The sequence below is a fragment of the Cetorhinus maximus genome, chromosome 8, assembly GCF_964194155.1.
Source record: "Cetorhinus maximus chromosome 8, sCetMax3.hap1.1, whole genome shotgun sequence".
Lineage (NCBI taxonomy): Eukaryota > Metazoa > Chordata > Chondrichthyes > Lamniformes > Cetorhinidae > Cetorhinus > Cetorhinus maximus.
This window is the reverse complement of record NC_135886.1, coordinates 67,600,716-67,625,762: the sequence shown is the minus strand read 5'-3', so window position 1 is coordinate 67,625,762 and position 25,047 is coordinate 67,600,716. Positions and strand designations below refer to the sequence as shown.

At 43.0% G+C, this 25,047-nt stretch overlaps 1 protein-coding gene across 2 annotated transcripts in view; it reads right to left on the bottom strand.

Moving 5' to 3' along the window:
• Positions 1 to 9,337: 9,337 nt before the first annotated feature.
• The window catches only part of nlgn3a (neuroligin 3a), a 190,872-nt gene continuing 175,162 nt past the window's right edge, over positions 9,338 to 25,047 (bottom strand). For both annotated transcript variants that reach the window (XM_078546973.1, XM_078546972.1), the window contains one exon: positions 9,338 to 15,200. In XM_078546973.1, the coding sequence (XP_078403099.1) occupies positions 14,345 to 15,200 (856 nt within the window). In that variant the 3' untranslated portion in view covers positions 9,338 to 14,344. The remainder of the gene's footprint in view (positions 15,201 to 25,047) is intronic.

Genomic DNA, 25,047 nt, shown 5'->3' with positions numbered 1-25,047 from the left:
GCAATGTGTTTATATTACTAATAAAATTAGTGGGATGAAAGTGTTATTGTTAGAAGATGTGATATTAAAATCCTAGGATACAATGGAAAATTTACATTCAAAGGAAAAGCTAGGTAGAAAGGAGTTTGTGTGTGTAAGGTAGAGGCATTTAAGATCTAACCAGCCTCTAAGCCTACAGCTGTGTCTACAAAGGAACCAAACTGCAAGGAACCTCTCTTGAATTCATTAGGTCAAATGTACTTTGCCTGGTGTCTGTTTAAAGTCTATGGGTTATTGTTGCCTTGGTGAAGATTTACCTGGGAGTGATTAACTTGTGGATTTGTTTAAAGGTTATTATGGCAGTAATTTGTAGACATGTGTATATGTTTAATTTGTTGTTAAACTAATTAATGTTTAATTTAGTTTTATATAAAAACCCTCTTGAGACTTGGTGGTGCCATTCCTGAATTCAGAGCTGCATCTCAAACATACCAATTGAAAATATAGATTATAACAGTTGTTCAAATTTCCCTCTGGGATTTAAACAACTCGGCCTTTACCAACTGCTGTGTCATAACAATGGGTTCAAATCCTACCACAGCAGCTGGTGGAATTTGAATTCAGTTAATAAACCTGGAATGAAAAGCTAGTCCCAGTAAAGTGACCATGAAACTATCATTGATTGTTGAAAAATCTATCTGGTTCACAAATTTCCTTTAGGGAAGGAAATCTGTCGTCCTTACCTGGTCTGGCCTACATGTGACTCCAGACCCATGGCAATGTGGTTGACTCTTAGCTGCCCTCTGAAGTGGCCTAGCAAGCCTGGTCTAGGTAAAGATGACCTTCCCATGAAGGACATTAATGAACCAAATGGGTTTTTATGGCAATTGATGGTAGTTTCATGGTAAGGCAGTTGAGAAAGCATATGGAATACTTGGCTTCATAAATAGGGATATTGAATCAAAAAACAAATCACACTAAACCTTCACAAATTTCTGGTTAGAGTTCAGCTAGAGAATTGTGCGCAATTCTGGGCACCATATTTTAGGAACGATATCAGGTCTTTAGAGATGGTACTGAGGAGATTTACCAGGATGATACCAGGAATGAGGAACTTTAGTTATGTGTAGAGAACGAGGACCCTGGGATTATTCTCCTTACAGCAGAGAATGTTAAGGGGGGAACCTAATAGACATTCAAAAGAATAAAAAGTTTTGATGGAGCCAATAGGGGAAAATTGTTTCCTCGTGCAAGTGGGTCAGTAACCAGAGGTCATAAATTTAACATAATTGGCAACAGAACTAGAGGAAAATGAAGGGAACTTTCTTCACACAGGGGATTGTTAATCCCTGGAATGCACTACCTGAAAGGGTGAAAGAATTGAATTCCTTAGGAACTTTCAAAAGGCAATTGGTCATGTACTTAAAGATTACTGGTTTGTAGGATTGTGCAGTTTTGGGGGAAATGCTGGGGTGTGGAATAAAATTTTGAATGCTTTTAAAGAGCTGGCACATGCCCTATGGACCAAATGGCCTCCTACTGCACTGTAAGATTCTATGATTCTAACCAAAACAGAATAGCTTCCTGATACGCAAATTCTGAGCACATATATGAAGAATGGTGATTTGGTACCAGAGGCCAAAGACAGTGCATGGAACCTGGTGAGAAACCAGTATTTCCAGGAGAGTAGTAAGAAAGAAGAATCTGGTAGGAAAACGTGACTGGCAGACTATTCACTGTCCACTTGTATCAGTAAAATGGAGCAGCAATCATTCACAAAGAGCCCTTTAAACAACAAATTTTGGAGCGAATGTCCATTTATAAAATGTTTCAGTGTTTGTAGAGAGATTAGTTACAGGGCAAGTGGAAAAGGGATGAGTGAGTAAAGAGAGAAACTAATCAGGGTGCCCCAAATTACTAAGAACATACAAATTAAACTTTTAATCATAGTCATCAATAAATACATGTACTAATTCAATTATTAATTCAATTCATAGTAAAAATCATAAGCCTCTACTACCTGATAAAATGTTTAATAATCTAGTTTCATTTTTAATATCAGACCATCTCTGTTTTAGTGTTGCAAAAAGTACTCTGTTTCTATCTTTGCTACATTGCATAAAGCAGACAGACAACTGATATTGGTGGTACCAGCCACAAATTGTGCTGAGCAAGAGATAGAAAGTGTGGGTAAGTGAGTGTACATGTGTGTCATTACATGTGAATGAGGCTAATTGTGTGTATAGATGAGTTTGTGTGATTGTGACTGTGAGTGTGTGGTTGGGTATGAATGAGTACATGAATGTATGGGTGAATGAATATGTGTGCTTGTCATTGGGAGTAATTGGGTAAGAATATATCATAGAATCATAGAAATTTATGGCAGGGAAAGAGGCCAGATCAGTTGGTATGAGTGGGTGGTTGAGTACATGTGTGGGTGCATTTGGCAATGGAGGTGAGAGAGTGTGAATATGAAAGTGAGTGAATATGAGATTGTGAAGGTGCTTGGGTGCAGTCAATTAGTTACCACTGGCTGTGGGTCAGTTCTATGGTACCTGATTGTAATAACTACAGATGCAGCTGATTCCACTGACCAACACTGTCTTATTACAGGCTGCAGAGTGCAGCATGCACTGTAGCTGTGGTGCAGCCAAGTCACATGACTTTGTGGGGTTTTTTTTTGCTTTTCACTTTGCCATTGCACAAACCTTACGATTTCCCAGTGGTCTAATGATTTACTTTAAGAATAATTAACCTTCAATTTACAATTATTCTAATTCATTGAAACACCTATTAAAGATAAACCTACAGCTGTCTTCACTTCTCAGTGTTCCTGATATTACAGATAAGTTCTAACATTAGTCAATAGTCCATAGGAATGCAATTGCCATTGGTTATCCAATTACCCACCAATTATTTTCAGTTATCTGATCTCACTATCCATTCATCTATCTACCACAGTTAGAACCACTTTATCATTACCATTCTAAGACCACAATCACACATAGGAATCAGAATCCATTTATAATGAACCTAATTAGCTCCATTCTGAATCTTGAATCCAACAGTAATTAAATTTTTCTCATATTTTTCCACATACATTGTGTGTCACTCTCCCATCATTTTTTTGTCCTTTCTTTAATGCACTAACATCTTGCTGGAGTACGAGTTTACAAGTATTAATTACCCTCAAGGTTCTTACCCTGGGTTCCGCCAGGGCAACTTGGCTCCAGACCTCGTTACAGCCTTGGTCTAGACATGGACAAAACAATGAATTCCAGAGGTAAGGTGAAAGTAACAGCCCTTGACATAAAAGCAGCATCTGAGTGTGGCTTCAAGGAGCTCTAGAAAAATGGAATCATAGGAAAACTCTCCACAGGTTGGAGTCATAGCTAACACAAATGAAAATGGTTGTGGTTGTTGAAAGCCAATCATCTTAGCCCTAAGGGACCACTGCTGGAGTTCTTCCGGGCAGTGTATTAGGCCCAACCATCTTCAGCTGCTTCAACGATGACTTTCCCTCCATCAGAAGGTAAGAAGGGAGGAAGTTCACTGATTGATTATACAATGGTCAATACTGTAAAGAACATATCTTTTTATTCTTGTTGGACTGTGGATTGAAATTACAATGGCTGCAATTTGAAGGACATGTCTGCTGAAACAGTGCATGGGATATATATAAAGTTGCTGTCCTGGAACAGAGTGTGCCATGAAAGGTAGGATGGTGCCGAGGAGGAATCTGGTCTAATGAGGCCTGGCAACAACGTTTTAATTGGCTCCTGACCAGGTGACCAGGGTTTTTGTGAGAGCAGTGCATCAGAATAGCTCTTAGCCTGAAAGGCCAATGACCTAAAACCTCTCTCTCCTGTGTGTGTAAGATTCCAGTAATTCTACAATAATAGCTAGCTGGCCTTTTCTCCTCATATCTCTATAACCTGCTCTCTCTCTATCTGAAAACCCCTGTCAAGAGGCAAAGGGGAAAATCACTGTTAGAGACATTGAAAGGCAAGTGCTCAACCAGTGAACTGAAGACTGAAAGTGCTGGAAGACCATCTTGTGTCATCAATAAGGAATTGAAAGGAATTTGGAAGGCTTCGATCGAAATAAATCCATCGAATCTTGTACTCTAGAATTGGTGCTATTGAATTGTCTTATCCCACCCTTAAAATCCATATTTTTGTGTATCTTATGTGTCTTATATGTGTCTGTATAGGGATTTAAGAAGGGGTAGAGTTTAGGTTATAGAGTTAGAAATTAACAGTTCATTTTTTTTTACCACTGGTTAAAGACAATTTGTTCATTAAAAAGTTATTTACTTATTAAGTTTACAAACCTGGTGCTCATATTATGTTCACCTAAATTAAACATTTAGTGGGTCGATCAAACTTTTTCACATTTGTTGCGGCTCGGGGAGCAGTGGGGCTTGACATTACAGCGCACTATCCCCATGAGTCGTGACAAAGTTTGGGAGCTCAACCGAGATATTTTGGAACAAAGGACAATGATGATTGGGGTGTAGATTTAGTAAGTAATGAAAGCTAAAAGGAAACATTAGATTTGTATTGTCAAAAATAAGCTGGCACTGGAAACTGCTAAAGTTTTCCTGCAAGTGGAAGAGATGTCCCTGACGATTTTACAAGGGATCCCAAAAGCCAGATTAATTGGATTGGCAAGTAAATTAAAAGTAGGGTTGCCGACCAAAGCTAGGAAGGTAAAGATAATCAAAGAGATGGCTCAGCATTTGAAATTGGAAGGAATACCCGAGGTACCGAGTTCTCCAAGAGGTGGTTCATTGGAATGGGCTCAAATTCAGTTGCAAATATAAAAAAAAATTGAACCAGAGGTAGAAGAAAACGAAAAGGAAGGAGGAAGGGTGTTCCAAAGGGAACAGGCAGAAAGGGCAGAGAAAGAAAAAGAAAAGGAAAAAGAGAGAGAGCATTTCAAAAGGAGTTAGAAATGGTGAGGCTAGAACTGAGAAACATTAACTTGAACAGGAAAGAACAGAAAGAGAAAAAGAGAAAGACAGAGAATTCCAGCTTAAAATGCTGGCAGTTAAAAAAGAGACACCAGCAGGTGAGGCAAGATCTTATTTCCAGATCAGAGCCCTGTGGGGAGATGTTTACATTTGTACAAGCTCTTCCAAAATTTGAAGAAAGGGATGTTGAAGCATTCTTTAATTCATTTGAGAGGATAGCTAAACTGACGAATTGGCCAAAGGAAAACTGGACATTGCCCATGCAGAGCAAATTGACAGGTAGAGCACAGGAAATGTATGCTTCACTGTCAGAGGAGGTTTCTGGGGATTATGATGTGGCAAAAAAGGCCACTTTGGGTGCATGTGCCTGAAGTTTCAAGATTTAAGGAAACAGCCTGGGCAAACTTACATTGAATTTGAAAGGATTAAGCAAAGTAATTTTGACAGGTGGATAAGAGCATTAGAAGTTCAAACTACCTATGAAGTTCTCAGAGAGACCATTCTCTTGGAAGAATTTAAAAACTCCCTCCCTTCTGTAATAAGGACCCATATTGAAGACCAAAGAGTTGCAACTGCTAGACAGGCAGCAGTAATGGCTGCCAATTATGAGCTGATCCATAAAACGAAACCTTTTTTCCATCACCCCCATAAATTTGAAAAGGATAGAAAATGGGAGAGCGAAAGGAAGGCAAGGAGCCAAGGTAAAGAATGGCTAGCTGGGAATACCTTGAGATCTCCTCCCCAGATCAGGAAGGAAGGTACAGAGGATGGAGGTGAAACTTGAAGGCCTAAGTGTTTCCATTGTAATAAAGTGGGACACACTCATTCAGAATGCTGGAAGTTGTGAGGGAAGCCCATTTGAGACTTACTAGAGTCTGTAAGAGTGAGTCCGAAAAGGGAACTCAAAAAGAAATTGCCATAGATCAAATTGTTGCTTTAACTACAAATGAGATTCTGGAGGTAAACACGGCTGTGAATGCAGGTGAAGTGAATAAGGTAGATGAGAGATATAAAGGGTTTTTGTCCAAAGGAAAGGTAACCCCTTTTTCATCAAATGATGCAGCTAAACCCATAATTATATTAAAAGACACAGGAGCTACTCAAACTCTTCTGCTGGTGAAGGACCTAGTTTTCTCTCTAGCGAGTTCAATGAAAGCTAATGTGTTGGTAAACAGGATGAGTGGAGAGTATATCTCGGTTCCATTGTACAAAGTGCAATTGGAGTGTGATTTGTTGCCTGGATCAGCAGTTGTAGGAGTGGTTAAGAAATTACCGTGGATGGAGTTGATTTACTCCTGGAGAATGATTTGGCAGGAGTGAAGGTTATAGCTTCACCCCTAATTATGGAAAGCTCGAGAGAGGCAAAGAGATGGAACGGTTACAAGAACAAGTTCCTGGTATTTTTCCATCATGTGTGGTGACCAGAGCAATGGCTAAACAAAGTCCATCACCAGAGGTCAAAGTAATACCATGAGCAGATGTTAGAGTAGCCAAAACTTTTTTTAAGGATGAGGATAATTCAAAGGAAGTGTTTGGCAGCGCTTCAATAACTGAGGCTCAGAAAGCAGATCCAGAGTTAAAGAAGTTAGCACAGTCAGCTCACACTGAAGCTGAGGCTGAAGGGGTTCCGGAGTGCTATTACATTAAAAATGGAGTTCTTATGAGGAAGTGGAGGCACCCTCACAGACTTGCGGATGAGGAATGGATGGTTGTTCATCAGATAGTGGTAACGCCCAAATATTGTAAGGAGGTATTGCGGGTAGCACATGAAATTCCTATGGCAGGATATGAAAGGAACATGGAAAACCCAAGCATTGATAAACAGGCATTTTACCTGGCCAAAGCTTCATAACGACGTAATGCAGTGTTGTAAAATGTGTCATACATGTCAGGTAGTAGGTAAACCTCAACATGTAATCAAACCAGCACCTTTAATACCCATACCAGTTTTTGAAGAACCATTCAGTCGGCTATTAGTAGATTGTGTAGGACCGTTACCCAAAACAAAAGCAGGACATCAGTATATCCTTACAATCATGGATATGACATCGCAGTTTCCAGAAGCTATTCCTTTAAGGACAATTACAGCTAAGGTGGTAATGGAAAAGTTAACTCAGTTTTTCGTTATGGCCTACCAATTGAAATATAATCCCAGCAAGGTTCTAACTTCATGTCTAAAATTTTCCAGGACATAATCAGCAATTTGGATATAAAACAATTAAAGTCTACTGCCTATCAGCTACAGACACAGGGAGCCTTAGAGAGATACCATGAGACTCTCAAAACCATGATTAAAACCTATTGCCCATGAATACCCAAAGGATTGGGACAAAGAATTAGATTTCTTACTATTCGCTACCAGAAATTCTCCAAATGAATCTACTGGATTTAGTCCACATGTCAGAAGTGTGATGGAATACTCTGCACTTGCCTGGATGAGTACAGCTCCAACTCAAGAAGCTCAACACCTTCCCGGACAAAGCAGCCCACTGATGAAGAGTCATATGGACTTGAAATGTTAACTGTATTCCTCTCCGCAGATGCTGTCAGACCTGCTGAGTTTTTCCAGCTATGTTTATTTTTGTTAAAGCAGCCCACTTGATTGGCAATCCATCGACCACCTCAAACATTCCAGTCCCTCTACCATGATGACATTGCATGAGTGTGTACTATCTATAAGATGTACTATGGTATCTCACCAAGCCTCCTTCCAAACCCTTGACCCTCACCATCTAGCTGGACAAGGGCAACAGACCATCGTGCCATGGAACTATATTCCTTCACTGTTGCTAGGTCAAAATTCTGGACTCCCTCCCTAACATCACTATGACTGTATGCCAGGGGTAGTAAGGCCAATTGCATTACTCCCAAATGCTGCTGAAAGCAGCCATTTCAGCACAAATTTGAGGTCAGATCTCAATCTTCTTGGAATTTCAGACTCAGTAATATTTCCAATAATTATCAAATGGAATTAGCACCCGTTGTAACCTATTGTAACACCCGTACAGCTATTTTTAAAAAAAATATTAGTGCTTACTGCAATCAGATACCTGGGTACTGCAGGTGACCGATCCCGAGTACTTACTACAGTGGGATACACAGAAGATGCAAGTGATCGATCCCTGATACAATATTTATTGTAGTCAGATACATGGGAACTGCAGGCGATCGTTCACTGATAAAATGTTCACTGTAGATACACAAAGCTGCAGGTGGTCGATGCATGTTACAGCACTTACTGCAGTCAGATGCATAGAAACTGCTGGTGATCAATCCGTGATACAATACTTGGTGTAGTTAGATACATGGAGACTTCAGGCGATCAATTACTAATCAGTGCTTACTGCAGATATATTGAAGCTGCCAGCGACTGATCACTGATTCCTGACGCGAAGTTTATTGTAGTTATACAGGAGCTGCAGGAGATCAATCTCGTGTTTCCTGCAGTCGGACACACACACAATTGCTGCAGGTAGATCAATCGTGATACACAGCATATACTGCAGTCAGATACACAGAAGATGCACTTGAGCTCCTGAGTCTATTAGGATATAGGTACAGATTTCAGGTAGGAAAATGACAGAAATTATCAGATTGTAATCCTACGACAATCTGGAAGAGAAAACAAATTGAATGGGGTCAGGAACAATGGCCTGCTGTTGTCCTGGTACGTGTTCTAAAGCTACCCAAAACTCCAATTTATGGGTGTGAATTAATATATCTATCGTAATAAAATACTATGAGATATTGCAGGTGTAAAATAGCTACAATGATAAAAATAAAAAACTGCGGATGCTGGAAATCCAAAACAAAACAGAAATACCTACCTAAAATAGCTACCACGTTTGTCCACCAAATAACAGTCAGTGGAGTTCAGAGGTAATGTAATTGTATGAAGTATTTTGAAACATTCAAATCTGCTATATTCAGATATGGGAAATGAGCAACACCGTCCATCACCCACCCAGTGATCCTTGTGGGAAAATGCTGAAGTCAGCTGACAACAGGCTTTGATTGGGCTGTGACATGATCCATAATCTAGGTTTATACATGGAAGTAACCACTTAGTTGCCGTTATTTCAACAGCAGCCAAGCACGGAACTATGCCCCACCGAGTGGGCATCTTCAGACCTTATGAGAACCCCAGGAATAAAATGCATTGAAGGACAGAGTGCCTCTCTAATTGATAAAAGTAATCGCCTTGCTTTGATAAGAATATATATATATATATCAATGTATTTCCAGCTTTTCCAGTTTTATAAAAATCACACAAATAAACCTAGAATATTTGAACAAAAATCATGAATACTTTCCATAAATGAATGCAGAGACTCAAGAGAATAAACAAAGGCTCAAGCATCTTGTTATTATTTTATTCCGATGCAGAAACGCTTCATCGTCGGCCAGCGATTAAAAACATTGCGGTTAAAGGGTAGAATGGGAAAAAAAGATGCGTTAAAAGTAGAACACACAGCGGGATCTAAGTGAGTTAGAACCCTTAGCGGGGCCAGGAAAGATCTGGTCAACTGCGCGTAAGTTCCAGTTGATCCTTACTAAATTGGTGCATTGGCTCCGGGCTCCGCTTTATTGTGCGCCCCTGTTCCATCACAGGGAACAATTCTGATACAAAGGCATTGTAACGGTCATTATGGTGGATACGGGTAGGCACAGTCCATACAGCCTCGTTCATGATATCACAAGCAATTTATTACAATAACAGAGATGCTGTGATGACATTATAAGGTGTTCCTGAATCTCCTTCAGGATAATCTGATATCTAGCTTGCAGCAAATAAAAACTGTTTAGCATCAATTAGGATAGACGATGTATTGAGCAAAACCCCACCCCCCTCCCCCAAGACTCTTTACACTTTTGCCTTCACTATACCATTTGAAAATATAACTTCAGACTGATATGGAATGAGTAAGGTATTTCAGTAAAATGTTATATTCGATTTGTTTAAATCATAATTGATATGTATATATATTTCTATATAGAAAGGCCCAGAGGCGCACGCCACATCGGCTTTTCTCTTATGTTGTTTTCTCCTGAGTGGCTGTTAATCCTTTGAGCTCTGCAGGAGCATTTCTGCATCAAAATAAAAATAATCAAATTCCATTATTAATTGTTCAGTTTATTGAGAATAATGTGAATTAAGAAATATTTAGAGTGTCTGCGTAAAGACTCAGCCTCAAACTAAAAATGTACTTAGTCGACGCAGCTCGAACAGGATAGAAAAGGATCTAGGTGTGTGCACACTTCAGTACTCAAAGGGTCATCTATAACACACAATGGAATATTTCCCCTTCGGCCTATATTGTTCCAGATGTGCACGAGTTGACAGGTTTGAACATCAAAAACAGGTAAAGCAGTCTCTGTTACTCTGAACCCAGATGTTTGAGTGAGATGCTTATGCGGTCATAGAGAGCAGTCATTTAGATGTTTATAATCTCCTTCAATAACCAACATGTCATCTCAGCCCCACTTCCAATGCTGAAGTGCACACAGCAAAACTGAAAGGCCAGAAAGACCCCGAACAGGTTTCACAAACTCCAATCCGGTATCGAGCAATCGCAGACTCCCAGAATGGGAATTGGTGTTGGCTTAAGTGTTCAACTCAATCCAATATACCCCAAGAAAACATAGAACCTCCTTCTTGACAAATCACTGATACTCTAAAAATCGCGTTCACACATGACATCGGCTTTCTCTATTCAGATCTAAGACAAACACCATCAAGTGTCCTTTAAGCCAACCACGGAGCTTGCTCTGTTGCAATCCTCAAACCTCCTAGGGGATATATCTGGTGCAATGAATTGAAGAACCTTATGATCGGGGAGTTCTTGTCTAGATCGCGGTTTAGATGGAAGGCAAGCAAGAGCAAACTTTACTTCAAGTATTTTACTGCAGTCCAGAGTGGGAAAAGCAGTTCAGAATTTACTCCGTGTTTGGTTAGTGGGACTTCTTTAGAGCATAACTAAAAGAACATGTCGATCATAAAAAAAGGTTATTTGAACCTTAACCAAATGGAATTAATCTAGCTGCGACAGAATCCGCATTGAATACAATCCAGCGGTTGCTTAGTAGGATCATGGAGAACAACACACCGAAGGATTAGATATAACAGGAAAGGAGAAAGGGGAAAACCGGGGTTTGGAGAAGAATACACAAGAGGATAGAAACCGTGACGATTAGAATATGGAGGGATAGATGCTGCGGGGCAGAAATCAAAGGGTAAACACACGCTGAGGAATTTGATATGGAGGCATTAATGGAGACATGATAGGAGGTAATTAAAGATTGAACTTGGAGGGTTAGAGGTAGAGGAATATGCTTGTGGATAGGGAATAGCAGGTCCAGATATGTTGATGTTTTTGTACACGTGGGTAACTTGATTTATGATTCCATTTCAGGTACATGTACATAGGTCTGGGATTCATCTCAGGCAGGACTGACTATAATTATGAATGTTGATCTTGTATTTTTCTATGACAGTGTTTGGATTATTTCTCATCACTAAATATTGAGGTTGGAGTTTCCTACCAGCATTTGAAATTATTACTGATATTTTCTGGCGTTCAACTGCTGGTGAGTAGATTCAGAAATGAGTCTGCAGCACCGCCAAACCCATGACTTCTACCATCTAGAATGGTAAGGGCAGCAGATGAATGGGAACACAACAAACTGCAAGTTGCCCCCCTAGCCACATTCCTTCACTGCCGCTGGGTCAAAATCATGGAACTCCCTCCCTAACAACACTGTGGGTGTATCCACACATGGACTGCAGCAGTTCAAGAAGGTGCTTCACCACCACCTGGTCAAGAGCAATTAGGGATGGGCAACAAATACTGGCCGTGCTAGTGATGCTCATATCCCAGCAATGAATGAACAAAAAAGTCAACAGGCATTTGTATTCAAACAGAAAATGTTGGAAAGGCTCACCAAGGTTGGCAGCATCTATGGAAGAAAAACAAGAGTTAAAGTATTTTCCAAAGATGCTGCCAGATCTTTTCCAGCATTTTCTGTTTTAATATGAGATTTTCACCATCAGCACTGTTTTGTTTTTGTCTCATTTGTATTATCCAGCTTTATTAGGATGGGTTGTAACCTGGTGTTATTTATAATTAGGACTTGGGTTTAAATTTAGGTGAAGATTGTTTACCTCACACAGAATACTAGCACTGAAGAAATAGTGATCATGGAGAAGAAACTGGTTATGGTCCATTCATTGTGTACAACAAAGCCTGGAGTCTTTCCTGAAGTTGGGCCTGAGGCCTCATTACAATACTTTGGGCAATTTGCCTGTTGCCAGCTTGCCCATTTAAAGAGTACGAATTTTGGCTCTCGTCTCTTTGGTGAGGGTGATGATCAAGAATGGCAGCAGTCTTTGGGAGTGCTGTGCGGTCAACGTGATCACTCCTATGTCTCCGGGCTCCACATCAAACTTTGAAAAAATGTACACCTTTTTTTGTTGGTGACCATTACTTAATCATAGTGACCGCCAAAGATCCTGAGCAAAGCATTCCTAGTTCATGCTTCGCTAAGGTCAGCCAATTTAGCTGAAGGGTCCTAAAATAAGTGTTTACATATGCAAGGGGTATAACATCTGTTTTAAGTAGCCACCAGGAACTCCTGAAAAATTGTCTACCCAATATGGGGTCCGACATTTGTCAGGTGTCCCTGATTGGCCAAGGAGTATTGCCCTCAGAAAGTGGCACATTTTGCACCATTTTTTAAACCCAGAAAACGGGCACGATGGGAATCAACTTAAAAATAAAATTTTCAATCCAATTCCACTAAACACACATTCACAACATAAACTAGGTTACAAATTCTTTAAAACAAATCTCGGGCAAGGAACACGGAGAGTATGCATGACTGGTATGGATTCTGGAGGAAAGAGACGATTTAAATATTCCATTTGAAAATCCCCAGCCGTTGGAAATAGAGTCTGGCTTCTGTGGGAGGAGTCTGGTGTCGGGTCGAAGGAAAGGTTCCATTGACAGCATGGTCCTCATGAGCCTGGACTAAGCACAAGGACTGTAGCCTGACTCTAAATTGAGAAAAAAAAACCTCATAACATGGAGCGTGTTTGTGGCGCTGTCTCCCCGTCTGCACCTTCTCAACTGCAAACAGGCATGACACAAAGTAACAGACAGCAAAAGATTGCTTGTACCAAAATACAAAATAGAGATACAGTTAAAAACAACCCTCCCCAAAAAAATTTTTGCTGGTTCTAATTTGGCACGTGTCACAATTCACTTTGTATAAAAAAATTAAGGGATGCACACGATTGAAAGCTGCATTATTTGCTGCATTTGAAGAGCGGCTACCCAGCCCCAGAAAAAAGAAACAGATGTGTAAAAAAGTTTGTTAGATTTTTGCTGAGTCACAAAAATACAAAGTCCTTCCCCAGATAAATGAATGAGAAAGGAAAATGTAGGCGGCAATGGGCAGACACAAACGCTTCCATGGGTGCAACGTAGTAAAACAACAGGCTTTTCTGGCAGCTTCTAGAAAGCCGGAAGTGTTTCACTCAATTTTGGTCTCTCTTTCGAATTCTTAACCGTTAAGAGTGGTTGGTGGTTCAGCAGGGCATTCACTGTAGGAAGGAGCTGCACCAAGATCAATCTCCACTTCAGAATTAACTGACTCTGGGATCGTCAGAACAAAAAAATAACCTAATCGAACCCAAAACAATAACAGAGCCTCAAAGGGAAGGCCGAGGAGATGCTCTCTCTGTTTCTCAACAACCCTTAATGCTTACTGAAAAGTAATGTACCGGGGATTTTCTAGGGGGCTCTCCTGATCAATTGCCGCAACTTCGGCAGAAAGCCCAGTTTTCACTTTCTGTCTGTGGTTTCCACGATCTTCCAATGAAGCTATGGCAGCTGATCCGTGAACCACCCAGGAGATTCCTGGCTATGGTGTTTCAGTCCTTGTGAGCGTGCATTTCCTCCAATCCCCTCGGCGCTAATATATTCATTCTAAGCTGCTCTAAAAGTGATTAAAAAATGCATGGAGCACAGCAGCGTGTGGGACTAAGGCATGTGAACAATAATATAAAGGTGGGCAGCCAATTGCCGCTGCTTCCCCACAATGGTAACAAAAGCACTTTAGTTTTCTTTCGGTTTTGTATTTTCTTTTTTTTAAAATTTTTTCTTATTTTGATTATTTTATAAAACTTCAGGTTGTCTCTTTGAACAAGAAGGCCCGATGTGAATATACGTCTTTTGAAGTTCCCAGGGAGAGAGCCTTCTTGTAAAGATGGTACAGTGCACATGTTAATCAGACCCTTGTTAAAATCCAGCAGTCTGGAGTGGTCTGTGTGAGGGGGTCTCTACCCAGCGGTTCATTCGCTCCCGCTTACTGGAGGGTTACTGCCCAGGACTATACTCGGGTGGTGGAGTGTGAATGAGGCAGCCCTGTGCTATTAAAACCAGCAGCAAAGGTGTTGTAAGGATGCAAGGACTGCATCCCCACCAAGGAGTTGGGAATCATGGTGATGGTATTGGGGGTCATAAGGGGGATATCATCAGGAGAGCGGCGGAGAGTCAGGGTGTAGTCTGGCAGTGAAGGAAGCCGCATGGGCTCATGAGCCTGGATGTTCTCGCACTCGTGATGGGTTTGGTTCACTTGTAGTGACATGATCTCTTCCTCCTGCGTGTGTGCCATGTCGTTGCTGGCGTTACGTTGAGGGCTTGGCTGTTGATGGGGGTCATTGCGGCGTTTGTCCTTGCGGTAGTACAGGGCAGCAAAAGCCAGGACGTTGAGGAAAAGCAGGGAGGCCCCCACTGCAATGGTTACACTTAGCTCAGTGGAGTAGTCCCGGGGATTCTCAATTAGGAGGGAACCGCTGTCCTGCTCTGAGTCCCAGTTCTCCTTCTGCTGCTCATTGGAGTTGAAAGCTGGAGACATGCCAGAGCCTGGCCGCTTGGTGGTGAAGGGCCATACCTTGCCGTTGGGTCGCCTAGTCGCATAGGAGATTGGAGTGGTGTTGGGCTGAGGCACCTTGGTGGTGGTGGAGGTGTACTGAAACATATCATGCAGGTTGTACAGGTGAGGGACCAGGTGCTTCCAAAAGGCCACTTTAGTGGCCCGATAGTGCTCCCGCACTCGTGGCTTCAGACCAATGTGAAGATAAAGCTGATCTCGTGGATTGTATTTAGACCAGGCCACCTCTTCAAAGCGGTTTGCCTTTGTGTGGATGAATTTGGTATCCTGTGGCACTGGCTTGTTGGGATCACTAAAGATGGAAAGAAAACAGTTACTATCAGATCAGGAGATTTTTTCAATTTACTTACTGTGGTCATTGCCGGAAGCTTGGTCCAGTTCTGTGTAAATCAAGTGCAATTAATGAAGCATGTAATACACGTGAAGATCTAAAGACCTGCCTGCCTTTATTATTAACAATGCCAAACCCCGGGCAATGGAACCATGTAATCACAAACTGCTCAACATAAGGTGAACAGGAATCTACAGGCAGCAACCAACTCATGGCCTGTGGATACTTGGGTTTGAAGTATTTTGTGATAGTGTAATAAGTTACATAACATTTTATACACACCCCAGTAATTTGTGCCCATTTTGCTGACAGCAAGTGATGCCAAAATTTCTTGCCATTCTCATTAACATAAGCCAGAATCATAAAAATCAGTGTAAACAAGCAGGGACAATGAGTAAACAAAGTGCGGAACTCACACCATAAGTTTTCTTTAAATATTGTCATGCTCAGTACAAGCATGAAGATATTGGTTATTATGGAATGTAATATCATACATTGTTAAGTGCCCACAAACTTGGTTAAGATGGCTGCAACTTAACATGTGACTAGGAACATTTAAACTATGGACAGTATTTGATTCTGTGGCAAATATTTAGTTAAACACGAACCTGAACAAGGGTAATTCACAGCCACCTGTGAAGTTTAAACATCTCATTGTGTAGCGATGTACCAGTGTTTGAGGAATATGAGATCTCTAGGCTGTTGGCCTCAGAGTGCCACATTGAACAAAGGAAACTATTTGAGCTCAAGTTGGGACAGAGATAAGAATGAATGACCATTGTCAACTGCTATTGTATCATGGTGATCTGGATCCCAGAAGTGTTAACTCTGCAGTCACGTGACTGAAATTAACTGTCAGGGGCTGCAGTTTAATACAACCTTAACAAAGCAAATCTGAGCGCGTAAGAAACATCTGAAGCACCTGAAAACACCTGAAACAGCTAAACCATCAGAGATGAAAGTCATCTAATATAGCCCAAGTACTGTACTTGCTCCAGCTTCCAAGTCCACCTGAGAACCAAGCTCCTGACTTTTCATCTGCAAGAGGCTTCACAGCTTCAAAAGAGTCCTTTGTTTCTAAAACGCCTTCACTCCAACCAAAGTATCAATTTAACCAAGAAGACATCAGCCCTGCATCGATATAAAGGCTGAGTTATAAATTCCATGTTTATAAACACAGCTTTAACTTCATCTGTACCTAATTTTTGTGTGTGTAATAGCATGAATGAGATGAGTGATTGTGTTCAAACATCTGGGGCAAGTGTCTGATAACAAATAACTTTTTTAAACTTTTACACTCACTAGAAAGCCTACTGCTGGAACTTATTTTAATTTAAGAAAAATCATTCTGAGAGTAAGGAAATACACAGCTTACAAACAAAATTCTGATTACGGACTGGAACGGACTTGCCCATAACAGTATGAAAATGAGAAACATTTACCATATAGCCATCATTTATGAACATGCGGGATTGCAGGGTGAAAATTTGTTAGGGTCATAACCAACAGTGGGCAATGTGCACTCCCACAGGGAGACCAAAATTGGTCTTGGGGCCTCATTATACTTTTTGTGCAAACTGTCAATTCCTTCCAAATACAGTTTGCGTATTATTCTAAAAAGATTATCGGGCTAGCAGCAAGTCAAAGATAATTTAGTTGGAGCAGCAATGGTGGGGCAATCGTGACGATTGTAGTGTTGGGGGTTACTTCTGCTGGCTCCAAAGTAATAATTTGATTCTTAAAAAAAATATTTTTGTTGCTGCAGAGACTAGTGAGAGAACCTACTTGACCAAACTCTCACCAATCTATCTGTTGCAGATGCATCAGTCCATGACAGTATTGGTAGGAGTGACCACTGTACAGTCCTTGTGGAGATGAAGTCCCATACTTGCACTGAAGATAGTGTCCATTTTGTTGAGTGATACTATCACCATGCTAAATGGGATAGATTCAGAACAGATCTAGCAGCTCAAAACTGGGCATCTATGAGGCACCGTGGGCCATCTGCAGCGGCAGAATTGTATTCAACCACAATCATGGCTCGACATATCTATCACTTTAACATTACCATAACACCAGGGAATCAAGCCTCGTTCAATGAGGATAATATGCCAGGCACACCTAAAAATGAGGTGCCAATTGGGTGAAAGAACAATACAGGACTACATGAATGCTAAAAAGGAGAAGCAGCAGCCAAAGACAGAGCTAAGCAATCCCACAACTAATGGATCAGATCAAAGCTCTGTAGCCCTGCCACATCCAGTCTTGGATGGTGGTGGACAATTAAACAACTAACCGGAGGAGGAGGCTCCAAAAACATCCCCATTCTCAATGATGGGGGAGCCAGCACATTAGTGCAAAAAATGAGGCTGAAGCACTTTCAACCATCTTCGGCCAAAATTGCTGAGTGGATGATCCATCTCAGCCTTTCCAAGGTCCCTAGCATTACAGTTGCCAGACTTCAGCCAATTTGATTCACACCAAGTAATATCAAGAAACAGCTGAAGGCACTGGATACATCAAAGTCTATGGGCCCTGACAACAACCCAGCTGTAGTAATGAAGGCTTGTGCTCCAGAACTAGCTGCACCCTCCAGTACAGCTACAACACTGGCATCTAAGTGGCAATTCGGAAATTTGCCCAGGTATGTCCTGTACACAAAAAGCAGGACAAATCCAACCCTGACAATTGCCGCCCCATCAGTCTACTCTTCATCTTCAGTAAATGATAGAAGGTATTGTCAACAGTGTTAACAAGTGGCACTTACACAGCAATAACCTGCTCACTGATGATTAATTAGGGTTCCACCAGAATGCCCCAGGAATTAAAGATTCATGTCCAGAACACTGCTGCAAGCAATTGAGAACAATCATGAGGGTAATAAAAATGTTTGTGTTTATCCATCATAAAATAAATTGGAGAAGGATTAAAAAACAGCTGTTTAACTGGATGGGGCAATTTGAGGGAGGTGGTCATGTGATGAAGCCTCCAGGAATATGTCTAACTAGACTTGACAACCCTACTCTAGTGGCCACCAAGAGCAGGGGTTAGGCCCTTATTTAATTGATGCTCTTAGATGCTCCTGCCAAAATCTTTTGGCTGAGTGGAGCAGGTGCCAGAACTGCTCCACTGCCACAGGCCCAGGCTGACATATAGGTCTTTCAAGACTTGGCCAGCTGAGTCAACAGTGGTGCCACTGTGCTGTTCTTGATGATGGGCATTGAAGTCTATGAAGTTAAGGACGTTAAGGATAGTATTATATTAAAAGAAGAGTCTTACAATGTTGCAAAGAATAATAGTAAGCATAAGAAGCAGGAATGTTTTAGAAGCCAGTAAAGGGCCACCAAAAGATGGATTAAAAGGAAAAATAGAAAATGAGAGTAAGCTACTCAGGAATATAAACAGATTGTAAGAGCTTTTACAAATTCATAAAAAATAAGTGTAGCTGAAGTAAACAGTTGTCCGTTAGAGGTAGAGACAGGAGAAATTACCATGGGGAATGAGGAAATGGCAGAGACATTGAATTCATATTTTGTGTCTGACTTCACAGTAAAAGATACAAATTACATAGCAGAGATAAAGAGTAATGGAGGGGTTAATGAGAGTGAAGAATTTGAGGTCATTAATATTAAAAAGTATTGGGGAAGCTTAAGGGGCTAAAATCCAACAAATCCAGAAGACCTGATGGCCTACATTCCAGGGTTTTAAAAGAGATAGCTGCAGAGACTGTGGATGCATGGGTTATAATTCACCAAAATTCCCTAGATTCTAGAATGTTCCTAGTGGATTAGACGTTCACAAATACAACACCACTATTCAAGAAAGGGGAGAGGGAGGAAACAGGGAACTATAGGCCAGTTAACCAGATATTAGTCATCGGAAGAATGCTGGAATCTATTATTAAGGAAGTCTTAACAGTGCACTTAGAAAATCACAGAATGATCAAAGAAATTCAACATGGTTTCACAAAAAATTACATTTGAGAATGCAGCAGGAAGTCTCTTTCACAGAGAGTAATGGAGGCTGGGTCACTGAATATATTCAAGGCTGAGCTATGCAGAGTTTTGATTGACATGGGAGTCAATGATTATGGGGGGCAGGCAGCAAAGTGAGGTTAAGGCTACAATCCGATCAGCCATGATCTTACTGAATTGCAGAGCAGGCTTGATGGGCTGAATGGCCTACTTCTCTTATTTCTTATGTCTTATATAATTAGTAGGATACTAAAGGGAAACCGGTAGATGTAGTATACTTGGATTGCCAAAAGGCCCTTGGATAAGGTGCCACCAAAAGGTTAATATACAAGTTAAGGGCTCATGGAGTTGACGATAATATATTAGCATGGATAGTGGTTTGATTGCTGGATAGGAAGCAAAGAGTAGGGATAAATGGGTCATTTTCAAATTGGCAGGCTGTGAATAGTGAAGTGCCGCAAGCTCTGGGGCCTCAGCTATTTACAATCTATATTGATAACTTAGATGAAGAGACAGAGAGTAATGTATAAAAAATTACTGACGATACAGAGATAGGTGGGAATGTAAACTGTGGAGGAAGACACAAAGAGATATAAACAGGTTGAGTGAATGGGCAACAAGGAGGCAGATGAAGTATAATGTGGGGAAAAGTGTGAGTTTGTTCACTTTGGTAGTAAGAACAGTAAAGCAGAATACTTCTTAAAAAGATGCAAAATTAGTAAATGTTGATGTTCAGAGGGACTTGAGTGTACTAATACAAGCAACACAGAAGGTTAGCATGCAGGTACAGCAAGCAATTAGGAAGACAAAAGATATGTTGGCCTTCAGTGCAAGAAGAATGGAGTACGAGAATAAAGAAATCTTGCTACAATTGTATAGAGTTCTGGTGAGATCACACCTGGGGTTGCATATTACTGGGTGCGGGGGGGGTGCGGAGTTGGATGGCTCACCCACCCCACCCCCCCAGAAGCAAAGTCGGCAGGAACCCGACTTGTTCCACGCCAGCCCACCCGGCAGCCATAAGATGCTCCGGGTGGGCTAAGTTGCCTGGCAGTGGGACTTCCACCCCTCACTGGGAAGGAAGTCCTGCTCTTGAAAACTGCCAGCCAATCAGATTGTCCCAGTAGTGCAAAGAATCACAGGATCTTAACAGCACAGAAGGAGGCCATTTGGCCTATCATGTCTGCACCGGCTCTCCAAATGAGCAGCTGCCGGGACCACAACCATCCCCGAGAAGGAGGCCCAATGGATCCAGGATTAAGGTAAGTCTGGGATATTGGGCAGGAAGAGTTTTTCCAGTTTAGGGAGGGCAGAGGAATGGGGGTGGTTAGTTTTGGTGAGCAGGCAGGTAGAAAGAAAGGTGGGGTACTATCTTAGGGGGACCTGCCCCTGATGCGCTAAGGGCACCCCGAAAAGATAGAACCTCCCCATCTTTCCCACCCTTTTAAAAGCGTTTTTTTTAAAAAATGGCCTGCCCACCACCGCCGAACTGCACACACCAACCATATTATAGCATGATCAGCATATTATTAATTGAGCTTGTGAACAAGCCAATTGACCCTTGATTATTTATTTAAATATGGCAGGCAGGCTGCCGATTTCAGCGCCTGCCCACCTACAGTGTTATGGGGGTGAGCTGAGGGGTGGGCAGGAAGTTGGTGGGCACCCCCTCCCCCCCGCCCCAAAACCAAAAACACACCTGGCAGGGGCACATAAAATACAACCCCTGGAGTACTGTGAGCAGTTCTGGTATCCATATTTAAGGAAGAATATTCTTTCCTTCGAGGTGGTCCAGCAAACATTTACCAGCAATGGTTCCCAGAATGAAAGGGTTGTCCTAAGATGACTTGCTTAGACTTAGATCCTCTGGTCCCATGCAAGGCAATGGGTAGAGGCTGAGAAAATTGAGCCTATACTCTTAAGAGTTTAGAAGAATGAACAGTGATCTCATTGAAACATATAAGATTCTGAAGGGTCGTGATAAAGTAGGCACTGAGAGGTTGTTTCCACTGGTTGGGAAATCTAGAACACAGGGCACAGTCTCAGGATAAGAAGTTGATTATTTAGGACAGAGATGAGGAGAAACTTCTTCACTCAAATTGACTGTGAATTTTTGGAATTGCTTACACCAGAGATTGTGGATATATTTGTTGAATATATTTAAGGTTGAGATAGATTGTTGATGTCTCATGGAATCAAGTGATATGGAGACCGAGCAGTAAAGTGAAGTTGAAATTCAAGATCAGCCATGATTGTGTTGAATGGCAAAGCAGGCTCAAGGGGCCATGAGATCTACTGCTGTTCCAATTTCTTATGTTACAGAGTACATTATGTGTCCCTGCTACCCTCAGTTCTTCTTCCAAGAGGTGTTTAACATTGAGGAGCACTGATTCACCATCTAAGGAGGGCGGTAGGTGGTAATCAACAGGAGGTTTCCTTGTCCATGAAGGATCTGTTGCCATGAAGCTCCATGGGGTCCGAAGTCAATTTGAAAGACTCCCAAGGCCACTCCCTCCTGACTATATACCATTGTGCCACCATTTCTGGCGGGTCTATCCTGCCAGCAGGATTGGACGTACCCAGGGAGGATGATGCAGAAGTCTGAAGCATTGCTTATAAGGTATGATTCAGTGAGTATGACTATGTCAAGCTGCTGCTTGACTAGTCTATGGGACAGCTCTCCTAATTTTGGTACAAGCCCCCAGAAGTTAGTGAGGAGCACTTTGCAGGGTCGACTGGGTATTGTATGCCATTGTCGTTTCCCTGCCTAAGTTGATGCTGGGTGATTCATCTGGTTTTATTCTTTTTCGACTTTTCTGTTGCATTTTGGCACAACTGGATGGCTTGCTAGGCCATTTTAGAGGGCAGCTAAGAGTCAACCACATTGTTGTTAGTCTGGGATCTCATGTGAGCCAGACAGAATAAGGATGGCAGATTTCCTCCTTGAACCTGGACCATGGTGAACCAGATGGGTCTTTACATTAATCCGGTAATTTCATGGTCACCATTACTGAGAGTAACTGTTAATTACAGATTCATTAGTTAATTGAATTGTGGTGGCATTTGAAATATCAGGTGGAATTTTATGGCCCCTCCCGCCAGCGGGATTTTCCCATCCCGGTGAAGTCAATGGACTTTTGAATGGCTCGCCGCATTTTATGGCCACGCCCCGGCCGTGACGGGGCTGTAAAATTCCAACCATTGGGCAGAATTTTGCCCTCGTTGGGTGGGCTCAGTGGGGGCGAACCACTGCCGATGATCGGGCCACGACCGTGATCTCACGCTGGCTGCAGAATGTTCGAGAAGGGGCATTGGGCGTGGGCGGGGGCCTATCGGCCGCTGGGTCCAATCGCAACCTGGTGGCTGGTCCAAAAACGGCGCAGGCAGCACCAGGGAGGCTGCCCGCATCGCAGCTGTTGCAACGACATGGACGCATACACAGATGTAGACACAAGGCAGGAGATGAGTTCAGCTAGGCATTCGGATGAATGCCTCGCTGCTCTCCTGGAGGAGGTGGCTGCCAGAAAGGACACCCTTGTCCCGAGAGATGGGAGGAGGAAGTCACCGCACCTCACAAAGGGAGAAGGTGGCAGCCTGAGTGAGCAGCCACGACATGGTGAGGTACACCTGGGTGCAGTGGCGGAAGAGGTCTAATGATCTGCTGCGCAAAAGGAGGGTGAGTACTGTGTTGGCATGTATCAGTGTGTTAAAGTGTTTTGGGTTGACCATCCCCCCATGGAGCTCAGGGGTTTTAGAGTCTGAGTACCAACTGTCAATGATGCCAGAGCTGGCCAAGGGGGTGAGTCCTGGCTGCTTGGGCTGACTGCCCTGTGGCTTGAGGGCCACGACTCAGGTGAGCCCTGCAAGGTGCTCCTCAGCTGGGGTTGGCCAGGCTGCAATGCCGCTGCAGGTAGAGAGTGGACCAATCAATGGTCCTCTGTCCTTTCAGGAGAGGACATTCCATAACAATATTGAGAGGTCATGGACTGGTGGAGGACCCTCGCACCTCCTCATTCTCTCCAGATACAAGCAGGAGGCTGTAGAGCTTGAGAGGCGCCATGCACCTTGGTCAAGAGAGGCCAGGGTGTCAGACGAAGCTAAGAGTGCAGTGCACTGAGGTGAGAGTTTTGGATGGTGCAAACAATCTTGTGTAGTCTCATCACTGATGGGAGCCTCCAGACTGGATTCCTCATTGATCATTGAAAGACGAGGGAACCATGATCTCCATTGTCTCACCAGGGTGCCTGGCATGCATAGTGACAGCATGATGACTTTAACTAATGACATGTCCTTGTTCTCCTTTAGATCTGCCACCAAGCAGCTAATCTCAGGACCTCCAGGAGCCACCCCTGACATCGGAGGGCCACCAGGCTCCAGAGGCAACTGCGTCACACCCGCTCTCTGAATCAGGCCTCAGCGCAGATACCAGCACCTCGGTGAGCATTAGTTCAGTGGCTGGTATCTCGGTGCACAATGGTGAGGGCACTTCACACTCGCTTGAGGTGCAGACGAAGGCAGAGAGTGCCCAGGGTGCTGGCAGTCGGAAAACTGCTGGAGACTAGGATGATGCTCAGTGGAAGGCTGATGATGAGCCTCTGGACTGATCCATTAGGTGGCAGATGCTGGATGTCCGGCTGGATGTGCGGGAGGATCTGGCGGAGATCAATGAGGATCCGCGTGCCATGGTCTTTGTTGTGGAGGAGTCCCTGCGGAGCATGATCACTGTGTTGACCTCATGGTTGAGCGCACTGCCTCCTCCATGGAGAGAGTGGTGACTCTCATGGAGAGGCTGCTCCAGGAACAGAATCAGGGGTTCCTGGGGTTGCGCTTGGACCTGCAAACCCTCACACAGGTACTGACCTCAGGTGGTCAGTGTCCATGTGTGAGATGGATGAGGTACCCAGTATCACAGCTAGGTGCCCATCTATCAATGGCGAGCAGGGAGGTCCAGAGCGACCTCACATTGGCGCACGAGCTGCCTGATGTCTCTGCGGGCTCCTCTCAGGGTGCTCTGGATGATGGCAGCAGCTCCTCCGCCCCTCTGCCAGTGACCGCAGCATCTGATGAGGCTGCAGCGACTGGGGAGATGTCAGTCATGGCACTGGCTGCTCCCTCCCAGCCATCACAGGTTCCACTGGCCAGAGGACGACCACCATGGTCATCAAGGCCAACAAGACAGCAGAGTCAGCAAGCTGTCTCCAATGCCGGTGCCAGCGACATAGACATAGCACCTGTAAATCTAAGTTTAAAGCACCATAAGCACAAGAGGGACTGGTCACGGGTGATCTTTTGTTCTCCCATTTTTTGCCCCCTTTTTTAATCATGTGACCATCAACACCTGATATTGCTCTGTTCATAATCTGAGCATCAACATTATATTACATTTGTTTTTGTGTTATTGGCCTGAGTATGATTCATTTGTTTTGTAGGTGCAGGGTACGCCAGTATGTGATACTGGAAGTGGGTGGCTTGAAACTTTATTGCACAGGCACTGAGTGTATCTTGGGGACAAAGAAAAGGGTCATTTCTGAGACCCAGGATGGTGGCAGCAGTCCTGACACAATGTAGTAGTACTTACTTGGCAGCCTAGCTGAAGGAGCGTTGGATCAAGGCATCCCTGGTGTCCCTGCCTCCCTGGAGGTTACCGAGGTCTGGCTCCACACCCTCAGCATTCTCCTCACTGTGCTCCTCTTCTGATTCACTACTGGGCTCATCATCTGTGGCTTGTGCAGCTGCATCAAGATCCTCTTCCTCCAGTGGGTCCCCCCTTGCCAGTGCCAGATTGTGGAGAGCGCAACATGCAACCACTATCAGTGAGACCCGCTCTGGGGGGT